General features: G+C 46.9%; 1 protein-coding gene across 2 annotated transcripts in view; it reads right to left on the bottom strand.

Moving 5' to 3' along the window:
* Positions 1–9,693, bottom strand: part of AGFG2 (ArfGAP with FG repeats 2) — a 1,592,250-nt gene extending 1,582,557 nt beyond the window's left edge. The window contains exon 1 of one of the 2 annotated variants that reach the window (XM_069644975.1): positions 9,341–9,693. In XM_069644975.1, coding sequence (XP_069501076.1) covers positions 9,341–9,522 — 182 coding nt within the window. In that variant the 5' untranslated portion in view covers positions 9,523–9,693. The remainder of the gene's footprint in view (positions 1–9,340) is intronic. The other variant, XM_069644984.1, reaches the window with a different exon arrangement.
* Between the last annotated feature and the right edge of the window lie 4,115 nt (positions 9,694–13,808).

Raw genomic sequence — 13,808 nt, 5'->3', positions numbered from 1 at the left:
ATGCATGGGATGTAGTATCTGCAGCGCAAATATTGAAGGAAGGTGCCAGCCGAATCCTGCAGCAGGTAAGTGGGGAAAGAGGTCAAGGGAGGGGGCGGAGGTTGCCGCATTAGCGGTTGGGGCCCCCCCACCCCAACAGCGACCTGGAGAGGGCCGGTTACAAAAAGGCAGCACGTACAGAACGCAGCTTTGTGAGCTGGAATTCGCAGGTAAGGCCTTTTGTAACTAGCCTTTAGTCATAGATCCGCTAAAAGCAGCTCCTTGCTACTCAAAAAGCAGGAGCTACCTTTGGGGAACCAAGAAAGGTTTTACCAGAGTTTCATTTGTGGAACGCTATATAAGATGCAAACTATAACTGTGAATTATAAATAACAAATCATGCTTGAATTGTCTTCTAGATTGTGTCCAAATGCTCTAGTATATACATTCCCAAAAAGATTCAAAGCAACATAGGCATGTTTGCATAGCGCCAGTTGGCTTGTAGAGCCAAAAGGAGGTACATAGCTCTCGGCTTCCAACAATTCCGAACCCTGTCTTGTGGTATGTGCTTCTAAACCTTCAACTTCCCATATAGTTTGTCTGCATTGTTTTGAGAAAAACTAGAACAGATTCAGGACCCTGGATGGAAATCTATGCAAAGAAAAAATATGAAAAAAATAAGAGCCATTTCACAAACAATCGTGCAGCCTATGGCCTGTGCACAGCATCTGTAAAAATGACATGCACGAGGGAATGTACCCTGTTTGCAGCCCATCCACAATGAGAATGTATGTCTGTATGTCCTAAGTAGCAGAGACTCCCCTGACCATCCTCACACTCCCTACTCCTACATTTCAAACTCTGCCTACTCCACCATCCTCTGCTATCGCTCACTTTAGTCACACAAATATTAAGTGTGCTATCTCTACTGATGAAGGCTAAACCTTCTGGTGCCCAAACAGACCCTGTTGCTCCTCAGCAAGTCAAGCCTAATGCCCATTAGTGGCCTCTCACCCAGCTCAACTCTTCAACCTGTCCTTCGACTCCACTTGCTTACCTTCTGTTTTCAAAACAGCCACGGTCGTACCTCTCCTAAAAAAGCAAGGGGCTGACCCAAACCTACCAGCTACCTTTCGCCCTATGCCTCTCCTTCCGCACTACTCTGAAGTGCTCTAAAGATTTGTGTTCCACTGTCATACCAATTATTTATACAGCCACAACCCTCACAAGCAATTTTCCACTCCGGTCACTCCACGGAAACTGATCTCATGAATGTGTCCAACTTCATTGCCACTGCTAAGCACTCCAACGTATACTCTATTCTAATTCCCCTTGGCGTGCCTGCTGCCTTTGACACTGTTGATCACTCCGATCTCCTTAATACTCTGTTTCTTCTTGGGATTCGCGATAAAGTCCTTGCCTGAATTGAATCCTACCTTGCACCTCACCAATTCTGTCTCCTGGAGCAACAATACCTCTGAACTCACTCCTAACTGTTGGTGTTCCACAAGGCCCTGTCTTGGGTTCACGCCTCTGCACACTTTACACCTCTGCTCTTGGTGCACTAATCTCCTCTCTTCCTTTGGGTTCTCGTAGCAACTCTTTGCGGATGACACCCAAATCATCTTCGCTTTTCCTGAACTCTCCTCTGATCTTTCTATCAAAATTTCAAACTGTCTCCACGCTGTTAAATATTGGATGTCTTTGCAATCTCTGATGTTAAACTCTACCATAACTGAGGTGCTCTTCTTCCCGGACAAAAGCTCTCATCTCTTCCTCTGTCTATTCATTTCTCACCCGACACTCTCCCCTACTCTTCTTAAGCTAGATGAAACTGTGGTTTCTATGACCCTTCTCACACCTTCTCTACTTTCATTAATCTACAAAACTGGACAGCAGCTTGCATCAAATGCCTAAATATTAAGAAAATCAGGCACCTCCTTCCTTTCAACACCGCCAAGCATCTCTTAACCACTCTTGTCTTCTCTAAACTGGACTACTTTGCCGGCATCCTCTTGGTCTCCCAAACTATGCTTTCTGTCCACTCGACAAGATCATTAACTTCACTATTATGACTCTTCACACCTACTTCCTTGTACCATCACCAGGCTGGATGGCTGACTATGCACAACAGGGTCAGATTTATATTTCTTCTTCTGGTTCACAAATCTATCCATGCTAAGGCACCACAGTATCTATCCTCTATCCAACTCTACAAGCCTTCTCATAATCTCAAATCTGCCTCCTCAACTAGCTTTGTAACTTGTCGCCCTCCATGTGCTTCCTCTCACTTCTGCTCCTTTCTTGCTCCACCTGCATGGAATTCTCTTCCCCTGGACATACGAGAAACAGTCCACATGGATTGGTTTATAGCCAAACTAAATAAAAGCCAACCTGCGAGTTACCCTCTTAACCTACCTCTCAAATGCCTGCTAGCTAACATTTTTCCCCCTCGCCTCTAACCTGCTCTCCCTCCAATCTAGTACTTAACCTATCATGGTCCCATCCCGAACACAGCTGCCCGTACCGCCTATACGCACTTAAAAATGTCCAACATTCATTGTCCTTAATCTATGCATGTCTACATACGCATTTTCCCTGGTGACTGGTCCATTTATTCCCCTCCACAACTTGGTCAGAATGTCCCTCAAACTCACCCCATTCCAAGAAGCTCATTGTTTCCCATCAAATTCGATTTCTTATATATTGTACTTTCTTTTGTGATCAAAAGAGCACTGTTCCTCCTGGAAATAATAAAATAAAGAATAGGCAGTTCGGTTATATTCCTTGTGAGAAGCGCAGGTCCATGACGGTGTGCTTGGATAGGTTTAGACACCTGGTAGTGTCGGGAGGGCACAGCCACTCAATATTTTAAAACTCTTGCAACCCATCACTCGTAGATGTTTATCAGTCAAACACTCATTTTTACCTGTTTTGACAGTGGCATTGTTATGTATAAAACATTACAAGCTTTGAGAACTGAGTTCTCAATGCGCGTGACAAACTATTTCCTGAGAATCTCTAACTTTTGTTAAGCAGTGTGCTACAAGCTCCCGTTTTATGGCCGTCTCTTGGTGACTGTTTTGGTACATTGCACAACCCCAACTAACCGCATTTAAGCAGCACGGAAAAAGTAAAAACATGACCGACTGCAAGAATAACAAATACCCAAGTACTTTATTTTGCCTTGTAGCGAAAATTAAAAGCTGGCACACATGAATATACGCACAGTAAGTGAACATATATCTTAAAGTGAAATATACAAAATGTAGTTCAATTGACCTATCCCTTCCAAGAAAGTGTGCAAGACAAAGTAGCATTGGACTCAAGTAATGAACTCCAGAAAAATAACCTGAGAGGAAATGTTCCAATAAATATGCTGGCAAAGTATAATAGGTGCTAACCTTTTGAAAAACAAGCAATCTGTCGTGAAATATTGACTGGAAAACAAAATCTTAACATGAAACCAGTGCTTTTGGTCTTGTGAGCAAGCGTCTGCACTGGGAACACGACAACCCGAGTAAAGTCCTGGTAGCCAAATACTCGAGCAAGTTTGCCAACCTCATAAAAAACCAAGGGGGTTGCGGCCGCCCTCTGAAAAGAAAGTTATGTTGTCCACTCACGTGTTCTTTACTTGTGCCCCTAAAAGCCGACACAATCAGGGAAAAATAACTGCACCAGTGTCCGGGATGGCAAACTCTTGCCACATCGTGGGCAAATACTAATGACTTACTTGCCCTCTCATCATTTCCCCTCCTCACCCCCATGTCTGGCTTTCAACAATACTCTGCTTTATAAAGTTAAATTGAAAAGTACACATACAATAGGCTCAGTAATATATGAAATCCTTCTAGAAGTAGGCTAGGCAAAAAGTGTACAATTGTGGCATTATTCCCTTCATCTTGACTGGGAGACTACAAATACCAGAATGCAATTCAGCAAGCAAAAATGTTCCCTCTTAGACATGCCTTTATATAATTAACTGTCACCAGAAGGTTCTCTGCTGCTCTCCATTTAAAACTATATTCCAAAGTGCTTTATGTAATCAGGATCGTAATCCAGATTATAGATTACCCAGAAACGTCCTTCTAATAGCACGCGTTGCACCACAGACTAAAAACAAATCCCTCCCGTTTTCTAAGGTACCCTTTATTTTGCACAGATGACACGACACGTTGTTCGTTCACTTCTCTGAACTCCCCTTCTGGGGCCCCACACATCCAAGGATTAAGTCAAAAGCGCAAGAAAAGGAATAAGCGAGCCCATTAGGTAAACTGAGAGTGTGTCATATCGTCTGATCGTACATTTGTGTTCCCATAATGAGTGGTAGTCAGACAACTTATCACATTGAGTAAGCCAATAAAAATCTTCTTGTTGTTGAATTCTAAAGGGATCCGTTAAAAGCAGTTCCTTACTTCCCCCCCCCCCGAGTCTGCTTAAAAAAAATAAAAAAAAACATTAAAAAAAAAGTTTCTAAATCCACATACAATTATTGTACAAGCAATTTAGCACTTTAACTAGACACTATGGCCAGTAAAGCATTCTTCAAAGAGAAATGTTCGGGGCATTTAGAATTTTCACCAACATCACGATTCTCTTCAAAACATAGGAGTACCTCGACTGGATACGCAATTCCAGGCTGAGAGCAACCACGTGAACACAATGTGGTAAATTGAATACCTTTTTCCAAATGTTAAACTTCAACTGGTCAAGTTCTTCCTCACTCGGGGTATCCATAAATGCAATCCCATACACTAGGGAAGGAAGAACCTTTAGCCTCTAGTAGGTTAGTAGTGGAATAAAAGTAAACTTACAATACTTCAACTTGATCTTTTTGTGTTGCGCAATCACTGCAGGTATTTTCCTCCCTACTGCACTTTATATTATATAGCCCAGATACGTGGTCATATTGAGAGTCTGGATAGGTTCCCCATAAATAAACCATTTTGTCCTAGTGCCATTCTTTTTTTACTAAATAATTGATGTAATAAATAATTCAGTTAAATAAGGTTAACACCCAGCACCCCCGCGGCCTGTGATCTGGCTCATCTCCCAGAAGATCCCTCCCTTCAGGAGCGGCATCAACCTGTCTAAGCAGCGGAGTTTGTATTCTGTACAGCCCCTGTCATATCACCTCTAAAGAGGCACATCTGTGGTGCAGGGCACTCCTTTCCTGTGCTTAATTATTTATTGCAACCTATGCAGTCTTGAGTTAATTACGCTCCACTTTGCAGTGGCGGACATTAGCGCACGTCGGGGAAACTCGAGCTGAAATGAGGGACACGCAAAGAGCACCACCACTCATGCCCTGCAAAAAGGAGCTGGGAATTTTGAATCTCACCTCATGCGCAAACTGCGGTGAACTGACATTTGTACTTCAATCGCCGACATGCTGCTCAAAAATCAAGTTATTTTCACCAGCTTTATCTGACTACGACATATCAATTCACTGGGCTACCATAATATCTGGCTATTGACTGGGCTGGGAGATCCAAAGGATGCAGTCCCCTGTGGTATAGTTAAGTATCACTGTGGTGAAACACAACAGGAGGTTTGGTAGGTGGCATATTGTTCCCTGCATGTATGGCAAATGCAGAACCATGGAGAGCTACCTACACGTCTCAGTGGTGTGCACTACACGTGATGACGCACTTGCTTCTGGCCTACAGAAAGGGCAAGGCTTTGAGCACTTTTGCTTGCAACATGGATGTACCTCTTCCTCTTGTGCCGAGTCAGTCATCCCTTGCAAATGCCTACTCGATTCCACTCTGTACCTTTGGCGGATGGGCTAGCTGTAGGCCTTCGCTGGTAGCCAGTCAATTGGATCCTGTTTCACATGTGCATTGAGGACTCAAGGCAACTTCCTGAAACCATGCAGCTAACGTGCATCTCTTATGTTGATGCAGCAGTAAGCATGTTTTGTGTTCATTTATAGTATTTAGGGAGGATACTACTTGCATGCTTGTGTGTCTTTTCCAAAAAGCGTCCTTTAAGCCTGAATCGATCAGGACTCCAAAACCCAGACAATACATCTAGTGATCAGAACTGCTAGGATTGCGGGGTTCTCAGATTTTGCATTCGTATGATATCACTTCCAACTATGTACACTATGATCACAAATCAAAGCCAACCAAATGTGCAGGATTTCACATTGCTTCTCTAACACACCTGTTTACCCCAGCACAACAATGGGGTGATTTCAGAGGACACCCAGCTCTTCTTGAAATTAGTTTAGAGGCTCTAGTTTAGTTTACCCAGCTCTTCTTGAAATTAGTTTAGAGGCTCTACATCCCAAAAGTGGATTTCAGAAGGATTCTAAAAGGAATGAGTGCTGAATGAGGACAAACTAGCTCGAGCTCTGTTAGACTATCCTTCATATCCCCTTTGTACATGTGTTGCAGGGCTTAAGCAACCATCAGATGAAACAAGTAATTAATATGGATTTTGTGTGCGTGACACTCCAATCTTTCAAACTCGAGTATCAGTATTTACTGTGACACCACCGAAAAATGGCTAAACTACAGCCACCTTACTGAAACCATAGGCCTAAATTCTACTCATGCGTTAAGAATTCTATACTATGGTCAGAGTATCTTTTTCCTGGGCACTGTTCTTCTTAAGCCAAGCGCACCCAACATAGATGGTCTTAGGAATTTGGGTAATATGAGGACACGATTGCCATTAATGAATTAGGAGAGAGAAATCACGAGCAAGTCATAGAAAATCAGTGATATGAAGACAAGTCAACACTGATGCCAAGATAGTAGTATCATGATTGTGAATTACAAAGAATATGACTTTGGACTTGGTTTCAACTTTGCTTAAACTCATTGCGCAACGTAAACCACTGAGAGATTGAGGTCACTCTCAGCCATATAGAGAATAATGTGCGCATTCATATACTAACATTCCCCCTCACGAAGACCTGGTCTGGAAAAGAAACACAAAGACCCGTTGGGCAAAACCTGACAGTTTTTTTGGAACTCAGTTTTCTTGTAAAGGAATTAAGAAAATAACGAGCCCCAAATTTGACTAACATACAAGTGTAATTATTTAGAAGTCATCAGAAAATAGCTATATTACCACTAACTAGCGAATATATACCTATGGACACTCTAAAGGAGAATGTGAAATGTATGGAAACTTCTGTATGGGCAAGTATGAACCCATTAATTCTGGTCATAAAAAAGATGCTGTTACATGATAAAGAAGGTAAAGAACTGGTATTTGTCCACTATTTTAGATACATAGGGCGCACTACACATAACCAGTGTGCGTTGACAGTAGAAGAAAAAGAAACAAAAAAAGAAGGACAGACAATTTATCAGTTGAGTGTACTCAAACACGAAAATGGCCTGCCCATTTTTTATCAAAGCAAGAGGATATGGTCACAGCTCATGTGCTGTCTTGGACAAGACACAATCCTCAAACCCATGGCAAAATTCACATTGCACCGTTTGGGGGCCGGCGGGAGGGGCTGGCGTTACACTTTAAAGGGCTCTGCATGGACCATCCTTCTACATGGCAAAAAACTACACCACCTACATTTACATGCACTGTAGTAATGCAAAACACACGGAGACATCTGCCAGCAATATATTTGTGTGTTTTAATTCAACAGCGCGCCATGAGGAAAGAACCACTGAGGAGCACAGTGAGAAGCAACCAAGTACACTTTAATACCTGATCCTTCTTAAGGGGCTACATAGGCAAGAACACCGGCCAGATCAGACCGATAGCCTTTGTTATGTTACTTGGCTTAATATAGCACCTTATATATCACTGCTATGACCTCAAAGCGCTGGTTGGTGGAACGCCCTCAGGAACCGTAGTTCAAGTCAGTGGAGAGAGAGAGATAGTGTTGTATGGTGCATGGGTGCACCGGATATGTGTTCAGCTGGTGTAGTCGTTGGCTGAAATCTGCTTTCTAGCGATAGGTGTGGAGGATTTGATATGGCATTTATAACGCGCCTATACACAAGTGTTTCAAAGTGCAACGAGGCAAGGGAGAGGTAACAAGGGAGGACAGACAATGATCATACTAGGCCAGGTGTCATTCAGATCACGCACGTGCAAGAATTGGGGGAAGTGGGAAAGTGCAAGGGGTTAGGGACAGTGCGGTACATTGGAATAGAATACAACAATAAGTAAAAGTAACGGCCATCAGGTGGCAAGTGCAAGGGTGAGTACAGACGTCAAGTGCTGGAGGAGATATCAGTTGGATGTGTGCAGTCTGGTGCGTTGACATCCAGACTGGGTTCTGGCTGCGTTAGGGCTGAGGAACGCCTATGTTAACAGCTAGGCTGGAATGTGCTGGGCTAGCTGCGTTTTATTAGAGTGATGAGGTGTTCATGGGGTCGTATTTGTAAGTGAACAGCTAGGCCAAATTATCAGGGGTATAGCTGTGTTCTAGTTGAGTGATGGGGTGTAGTAGAGAGTAAGCCTGGTGGCGTGATATGGTAGTAAGCCTGGTGGCGATCAGTAGAAGCACCCAAGACAAGGCACATGGACAGGACGGTGGGGACATACACAGCGATATACGGATATATAGCGACAGGGTCGATACAGGGATATATATGGGATACAGATATGTATGGGGATACAGATATACGGCAACAATTCCATCCACTCTGTCAAGTTCTTTGCATCAACAGGAGTGTTTTACTGGTGCTGCAAAACGCATCCCTCTACGGGAAGTCCAATAGACCTATGGGAAGTCCAATAGAGATGTTACCCTCTCCGATTGGCCTTTAAGCGTATTACGTAACCCCCATCTGATTCATGTATATTTTATTGCGTCTATGTTCCACGTTTTTCTTGTTAAATTGTAAAGTGCTTTGGAGTAAAGCACTATAAAAACAATAAAATACAAAATAACCAGGTAGTTATAAACGCCTAAGAAACATAGTGAGTGCAAGTTTGTAGTAGTGCATTAGCAGGCCAATATATTCTTATCAACAAAATATACATTCAACGGCCACCTTTTCAAAACGAAGTTTGCATCTCTTATTTTTAACATCTTGCAAAGCCAGCTAAGTGCAGATTCCTTGTATCTAGTGAGTGGAACCAGAAGTCAGCATAGCTCCTCGGAGCACCCATCACCGAGATGTTAAGAGCACTCACGGGAAATGCAGTTCGTGACCCATATACTTATGGCACTCTGCACCAGTGACTAACCTGCACATGCCTCATACACCACAGCATCACCGCCGCGGTGCAATGGCAGCACCAGTGAGTGGGGGCAAAAGCAGGCGGCGCTACAGCGCACTCCCTCCTTGCAGTCAGCAGGTGCACTAGTCTGTGGTGCTCCCTCCTGCACACTCAGCGACCCGAGCAAAACGCAACACCGCCTCATACTCACAGTGCGCCGGAGCAGGCGGTACACACGAAGCTGCCCTCGCTGATATCCACGTAGGTGACGCCTCGCGAGCCACACTCGGCGCACAGCCGGTTCTGGGGCGCAGCGGCCAGCAGCTCGCGCACCCGCCGGCCCCACAGTTCATCCTCCTCGCGCGTCACAGACCCGGAGCCCTTCTTCGCCATGTCTGCCTCAGCTGTCCGGAGCTCGACGCGCACGCGCGAGCGCGCCCCCCGTCAGACCCAACCGCCTCACCTCAGGGAGACCCCCGCGCCGCGCGTACCCGCGACAGTGATGCGACTCGAGCGGACTGCTGCTGCGGCGGCGGCGCGCGACTGAGACTGAGGCGAGAACGTGAGGTCACGCCCTTCCAGCGCTTGCGGACTCCGCCCACCCGTCCTTTCCCTACGCACGACATGCGCGTAGATCCGCCCATTATGTCTTAACCGCACACATGAAGCCACGCCCCTAACAAGGTGTGCATGAGAGCACGCCCACTGTGCCCGGCTAGCTCTGTTCCAACTTCCACTTTTCTGAGTTCTGCGCGCACGAGACCACGCCCAGCTTGAACTAACGGTGCGCACTGTGCCACGCCCACCTGTAAGGGGTTCAAGTTAAGAACGCGCCCTCTTGTATCTGTTGCCTGAAACAAGCTGGATAGCGAGCGAGGAGTGTTTAGAGTATACAAGTGCACAGCAGATCCTCTCTGCCCTGCTCTGCTGTGCATACGACTCTATTAGGTGGCCATTTTGGATTGGTTTACCTTTCTGAATGTAATATTTTCTCAATATTTTAGTTTTTTCCAACAAAGTTGACAATAAACACTACGATGATGGATTTAGGTCCTGAAATGAAACATTGATACATACCTCTCAACTCTCTTTGGCTTCACTCGCCTTGGACACATTTTTACCATCCCAACACATCACTTGTCTGAAATACATTTCAATTAACTAATCCACCTTAAAAAAAAGCTCTACCAAAAGTAAAAAATGCATTAGTTCCCATTGACACCAAAAGACAGACACTGATTGGCAAACAAAGGTAAACCAAAAGTCGATGGCTGGAAGGTTTTGAATAAATCATAACCACGGGCACAACTCTGGTAAACCCTCCAGACCATCGTTTTTCTGCCTGCCTAGCCATTACAGAAGGGGAAAGACCATATGTAAATCAGGTATAGCCCCACCCCAAAGTGGGCAGTCCAGCCCAAACTGCAAGGTCACATGTTTACTGCAGATGCAGGACCGCAAACATCCCCAGACATGTTTTCGGCCTTGTTGGAAATCATCAGTGAGGAGTAGCTAGGGGCTCTAGGCTCAGCAGGCTCGAGGCCCACGTCTCTGGGCATAACCGTCCCACTCGTGGTGACTAAAGGAAAACCAGAAGTTGATAGTGGGAAGGTTTTGATTCAATCATAACCATGGGCACAGCTCTAGGCAACTGTTGTGTCCTCTAAGGACGACAGGACACCAGGGTAATTGTAACTGCCTTTATTGGTTAACAAAATGCGGGATTGCAATAGTCCATGCTTGGGACAGGGCATGTACTCACGGTCTTCGCTAGGCCTTCCAGTTATTTGCACTGGAAGCAGGGTGTGCATTGGTGCTGCACGCTGTATACTTCCAGGGCCCCCAGGAGGCCTCCTTTGGCATTGGACTTACGCCCTGGAAGTGAGCTGGTACTGGCTTGAGCCTTCAGTCACGTTGGCTCCTCACGTGGAGCAGCGCTGTCCAGACCGACTTGTCTGGCGCTCCACCAGCCTCACACTGGCGCCAAAGTCCCCGCTCGCGGAGTGCGGGTCCACGAGATCACGTTGGGCCGAGATCTCGCGAGACCGCGCTCCCGCGATCACATGATGTCCCCACACACCTCCTTTACTGGGAAAAAGACAGAGGATCAGCCCATGACGAAGTCTGCAAACGTGCTGGGTTTCCTTTTCTCCCTGTGCGGTCTGCCTTGGTCTAGACGTGGAGCAGGGTTGCGGGAGTGCTCCTGGGGAGGTGCGGGTGATTCAGATCCTCCTTGTTTTGCTTTCCGCTGCAGCTATCTGCTTGAGAACTCACTGCCGTAGGGTGACTCCGAGACATCTCTTTCTGGCTGGCAAGGGCTTTCAGGTGGCTTTCAGGTGGCTCTGGAGGGTCTTGGTCTTCTCCGGTTTCCCAGCGTGGCTGTTCGAAAGGTTCTTTCCTGCGGTACATGGCCACCCTTTCTAGGTTCCATTTTCTTCCATCGCTGGTGCAGATGTGGTTTGGCCCTTTGGCAGCGACTTCTATGGGACTGCTGTAACCTGGAGCCTGTCACAGTGTCCTTGTGGGGAAGCTGTATCTTGACTAGGTCGCCTTTGTTAACTGATGTGCGGCGGGCAGCCCGCCGCATGTCTCCTTGAGTCTTCATGGCTTCCTTGCTCCGCTGCATACGAAAGACTACGTCTTCCATGTCCACTTCTTCGTCAGCTCTCACTTGCTGGAGCCATGGTGGTACCAGTGTGGATGCTGCCCTTCTCCCCCTTAGCAGATGGAAAAGTGACATGCCGGTGACAGCATTGGGAGTGATGCGGTGGGCTGCAACGGCCTCTGTGACCGTCTTGTATGGGTCTAGGCCCGAGGCATGCGCAAGTTGTAGCGCCCCTTTGATGAAGCGGTACGCCCGCTCGACCAGGCCATTGGCCTGAGGATGGTAGAGACTTGCTCTTCGCTATTGGATGTTGTTGAGTTTGAGAAATTTCTCCATTTCACGAGAGGTCAGCTGGACCCCATTGTCCGTCACAATTTCTTCCGGTAGGCCCTCACGCTGGAATATGGCAGTGAGTGCTTCAATGACTGTTTTGGTGGCGATATCCGAAACGAAATCAACTTCGACCCATTTTGAGAAATAGTCAACCGTGACTATCCCGTATTTATGTTCTCGGGCCTGCTGTCCAGCGGCCCGATGAAGTCCAATCCCAGTTTTCGCCACACCTCTTTGGGGACCTCGGTGGGCAGCATGGAGGCTTGTCTTACGGACAGGCGCTTGTCGCTGTTGGTGCACTCGTGGCACCTTTCAACCATTTTTCGTATGTCCTGATCCATGCCTGGCCACCAGTAGGCATCGTGTATGCTGCGCCTGGTCATGTTGCACCCCAAATGGCCTGAGTGCGCTCTGCACAGTATCACTTTGCGAATCCCGCTGGGCGGGATCACTCAGTCGCTTCTCAAAATGAGACCGTTCATGGCAGTGATTTCCTCGTTCACCTTCCAGTAAGGGTGTAGGCCTTCGGGAATCGCCCTTTCATCAGGCCACCCTCCGCAGACCCAGGCTGTTACGCGCCTTTGGGCATCGTCCTGCTCGAACTCCTCCTGTCAGTGGCGCTCACTCATGTCCATATACTCGCCGTTCCTTAAGTCACCTATTGAGGCTACGACGCATTCGTCTTCTAGGAATGTGGTCCCAGGGGCGTCTTGGTTCAGGAGCCTAGACATGCAGTCCGCTTGTGCGTTTTTCCAGCCAGCAATGTGGGCTATTTCGTACGTGTACACCTTGAGTTTTGCGGCGATCCTGGCCAGTCCTGGGGTGGCAGTCTTGGTGCTACCTGAGCTCAACATGTGGATGAGGGGCTTGTGGTCAGTGACCGTGCCCCAAACGTAAGACCTGAAGTAGTCGACGGCCCAGGCACACGCCAACATTTCTTTCTCCACGGTGGAGTAATTCTTCTCCGCTAGCGATAGTGCGTTGGATGCAAATGCCACAATGTTTTCAGTGTCGCCCCTTTTTCTGGGTCAGGGTGGCCCCCAGTCCGTATGCGCTGGCATCCGTAGTGATGCAGGTGTCCCATTCGGGGTTGAATGGCTTTAGGCAAGGTGCGTGCCGAATTCTGCGTTTGATTTCAGTGAAGGCCCTGTCTTGCTCTGGGCCCCAAGAGTAGGTTTCCCCTTTCTTCAAAAGATCCCTCATGGGGGACGTGGTTTTGGAGAACCTTGGGATGAACTTCGCGTAGTACTCCGCTAGGCCCAGGAATGAGCGGAGTTCCTCTCTGGACCTCGGAGCTGGGGCATCTGCTATGGCCTCCATCAGGTTTTTCTCGGGGCTCACTCCTTCGCTCGAGATGCAGTACCCTAGGTATTCTACTTTCCTCATTCAGAAGACACATTTCTCGTGGCAAAGATGAACTCCTGCTTCATGAAGCCTGCTCAGGACTGCCTTGAGGGCCTTGTCATGAGTCTTGTTGTCCTTGGCATACACGAGGATGTCATCCTGAAAGAATGAGACATTTGTGAGGTCCTTGAGGAGGGCATTCATCATCCTCTGGAATGCTGACGCTGCCGAGGACAGCCCAAACGGCATGCGGGTGTATTGAAAGGTGCCGAATGGAGTAATGAACGCCGTAAGCGGGCGCGAAGACTTGTGCAAAGGAATCTGGTGATAGGCGTCACGCATGTCAAGCTTTGAAAAAATTGCTGCCTCCTTCATCATCAAGACAATTTCACTGATA

The sequence above is a fragment of the Ambystoma mexicanum genome, chromosome 1p (genome assembly GCF_040938575.1).
Source record: "Ambystoma mexicanum isolate Mex_15411 chromosome 1p, UKY_AmexF1_1, whole genome shotgun sequence".
In the NCBI taxonomy this organism is placed as follows: Eukaryota; Metazoa; Chordata; class Amphibia; order Caudata; family Ambystomatidae; genus Ambystoma; species Ambystoma mexicanum.
Note: the sequence above shows the minus strand (reverse complement) of the source record. Positions and strands in the feature narration are given on the sequence as shown.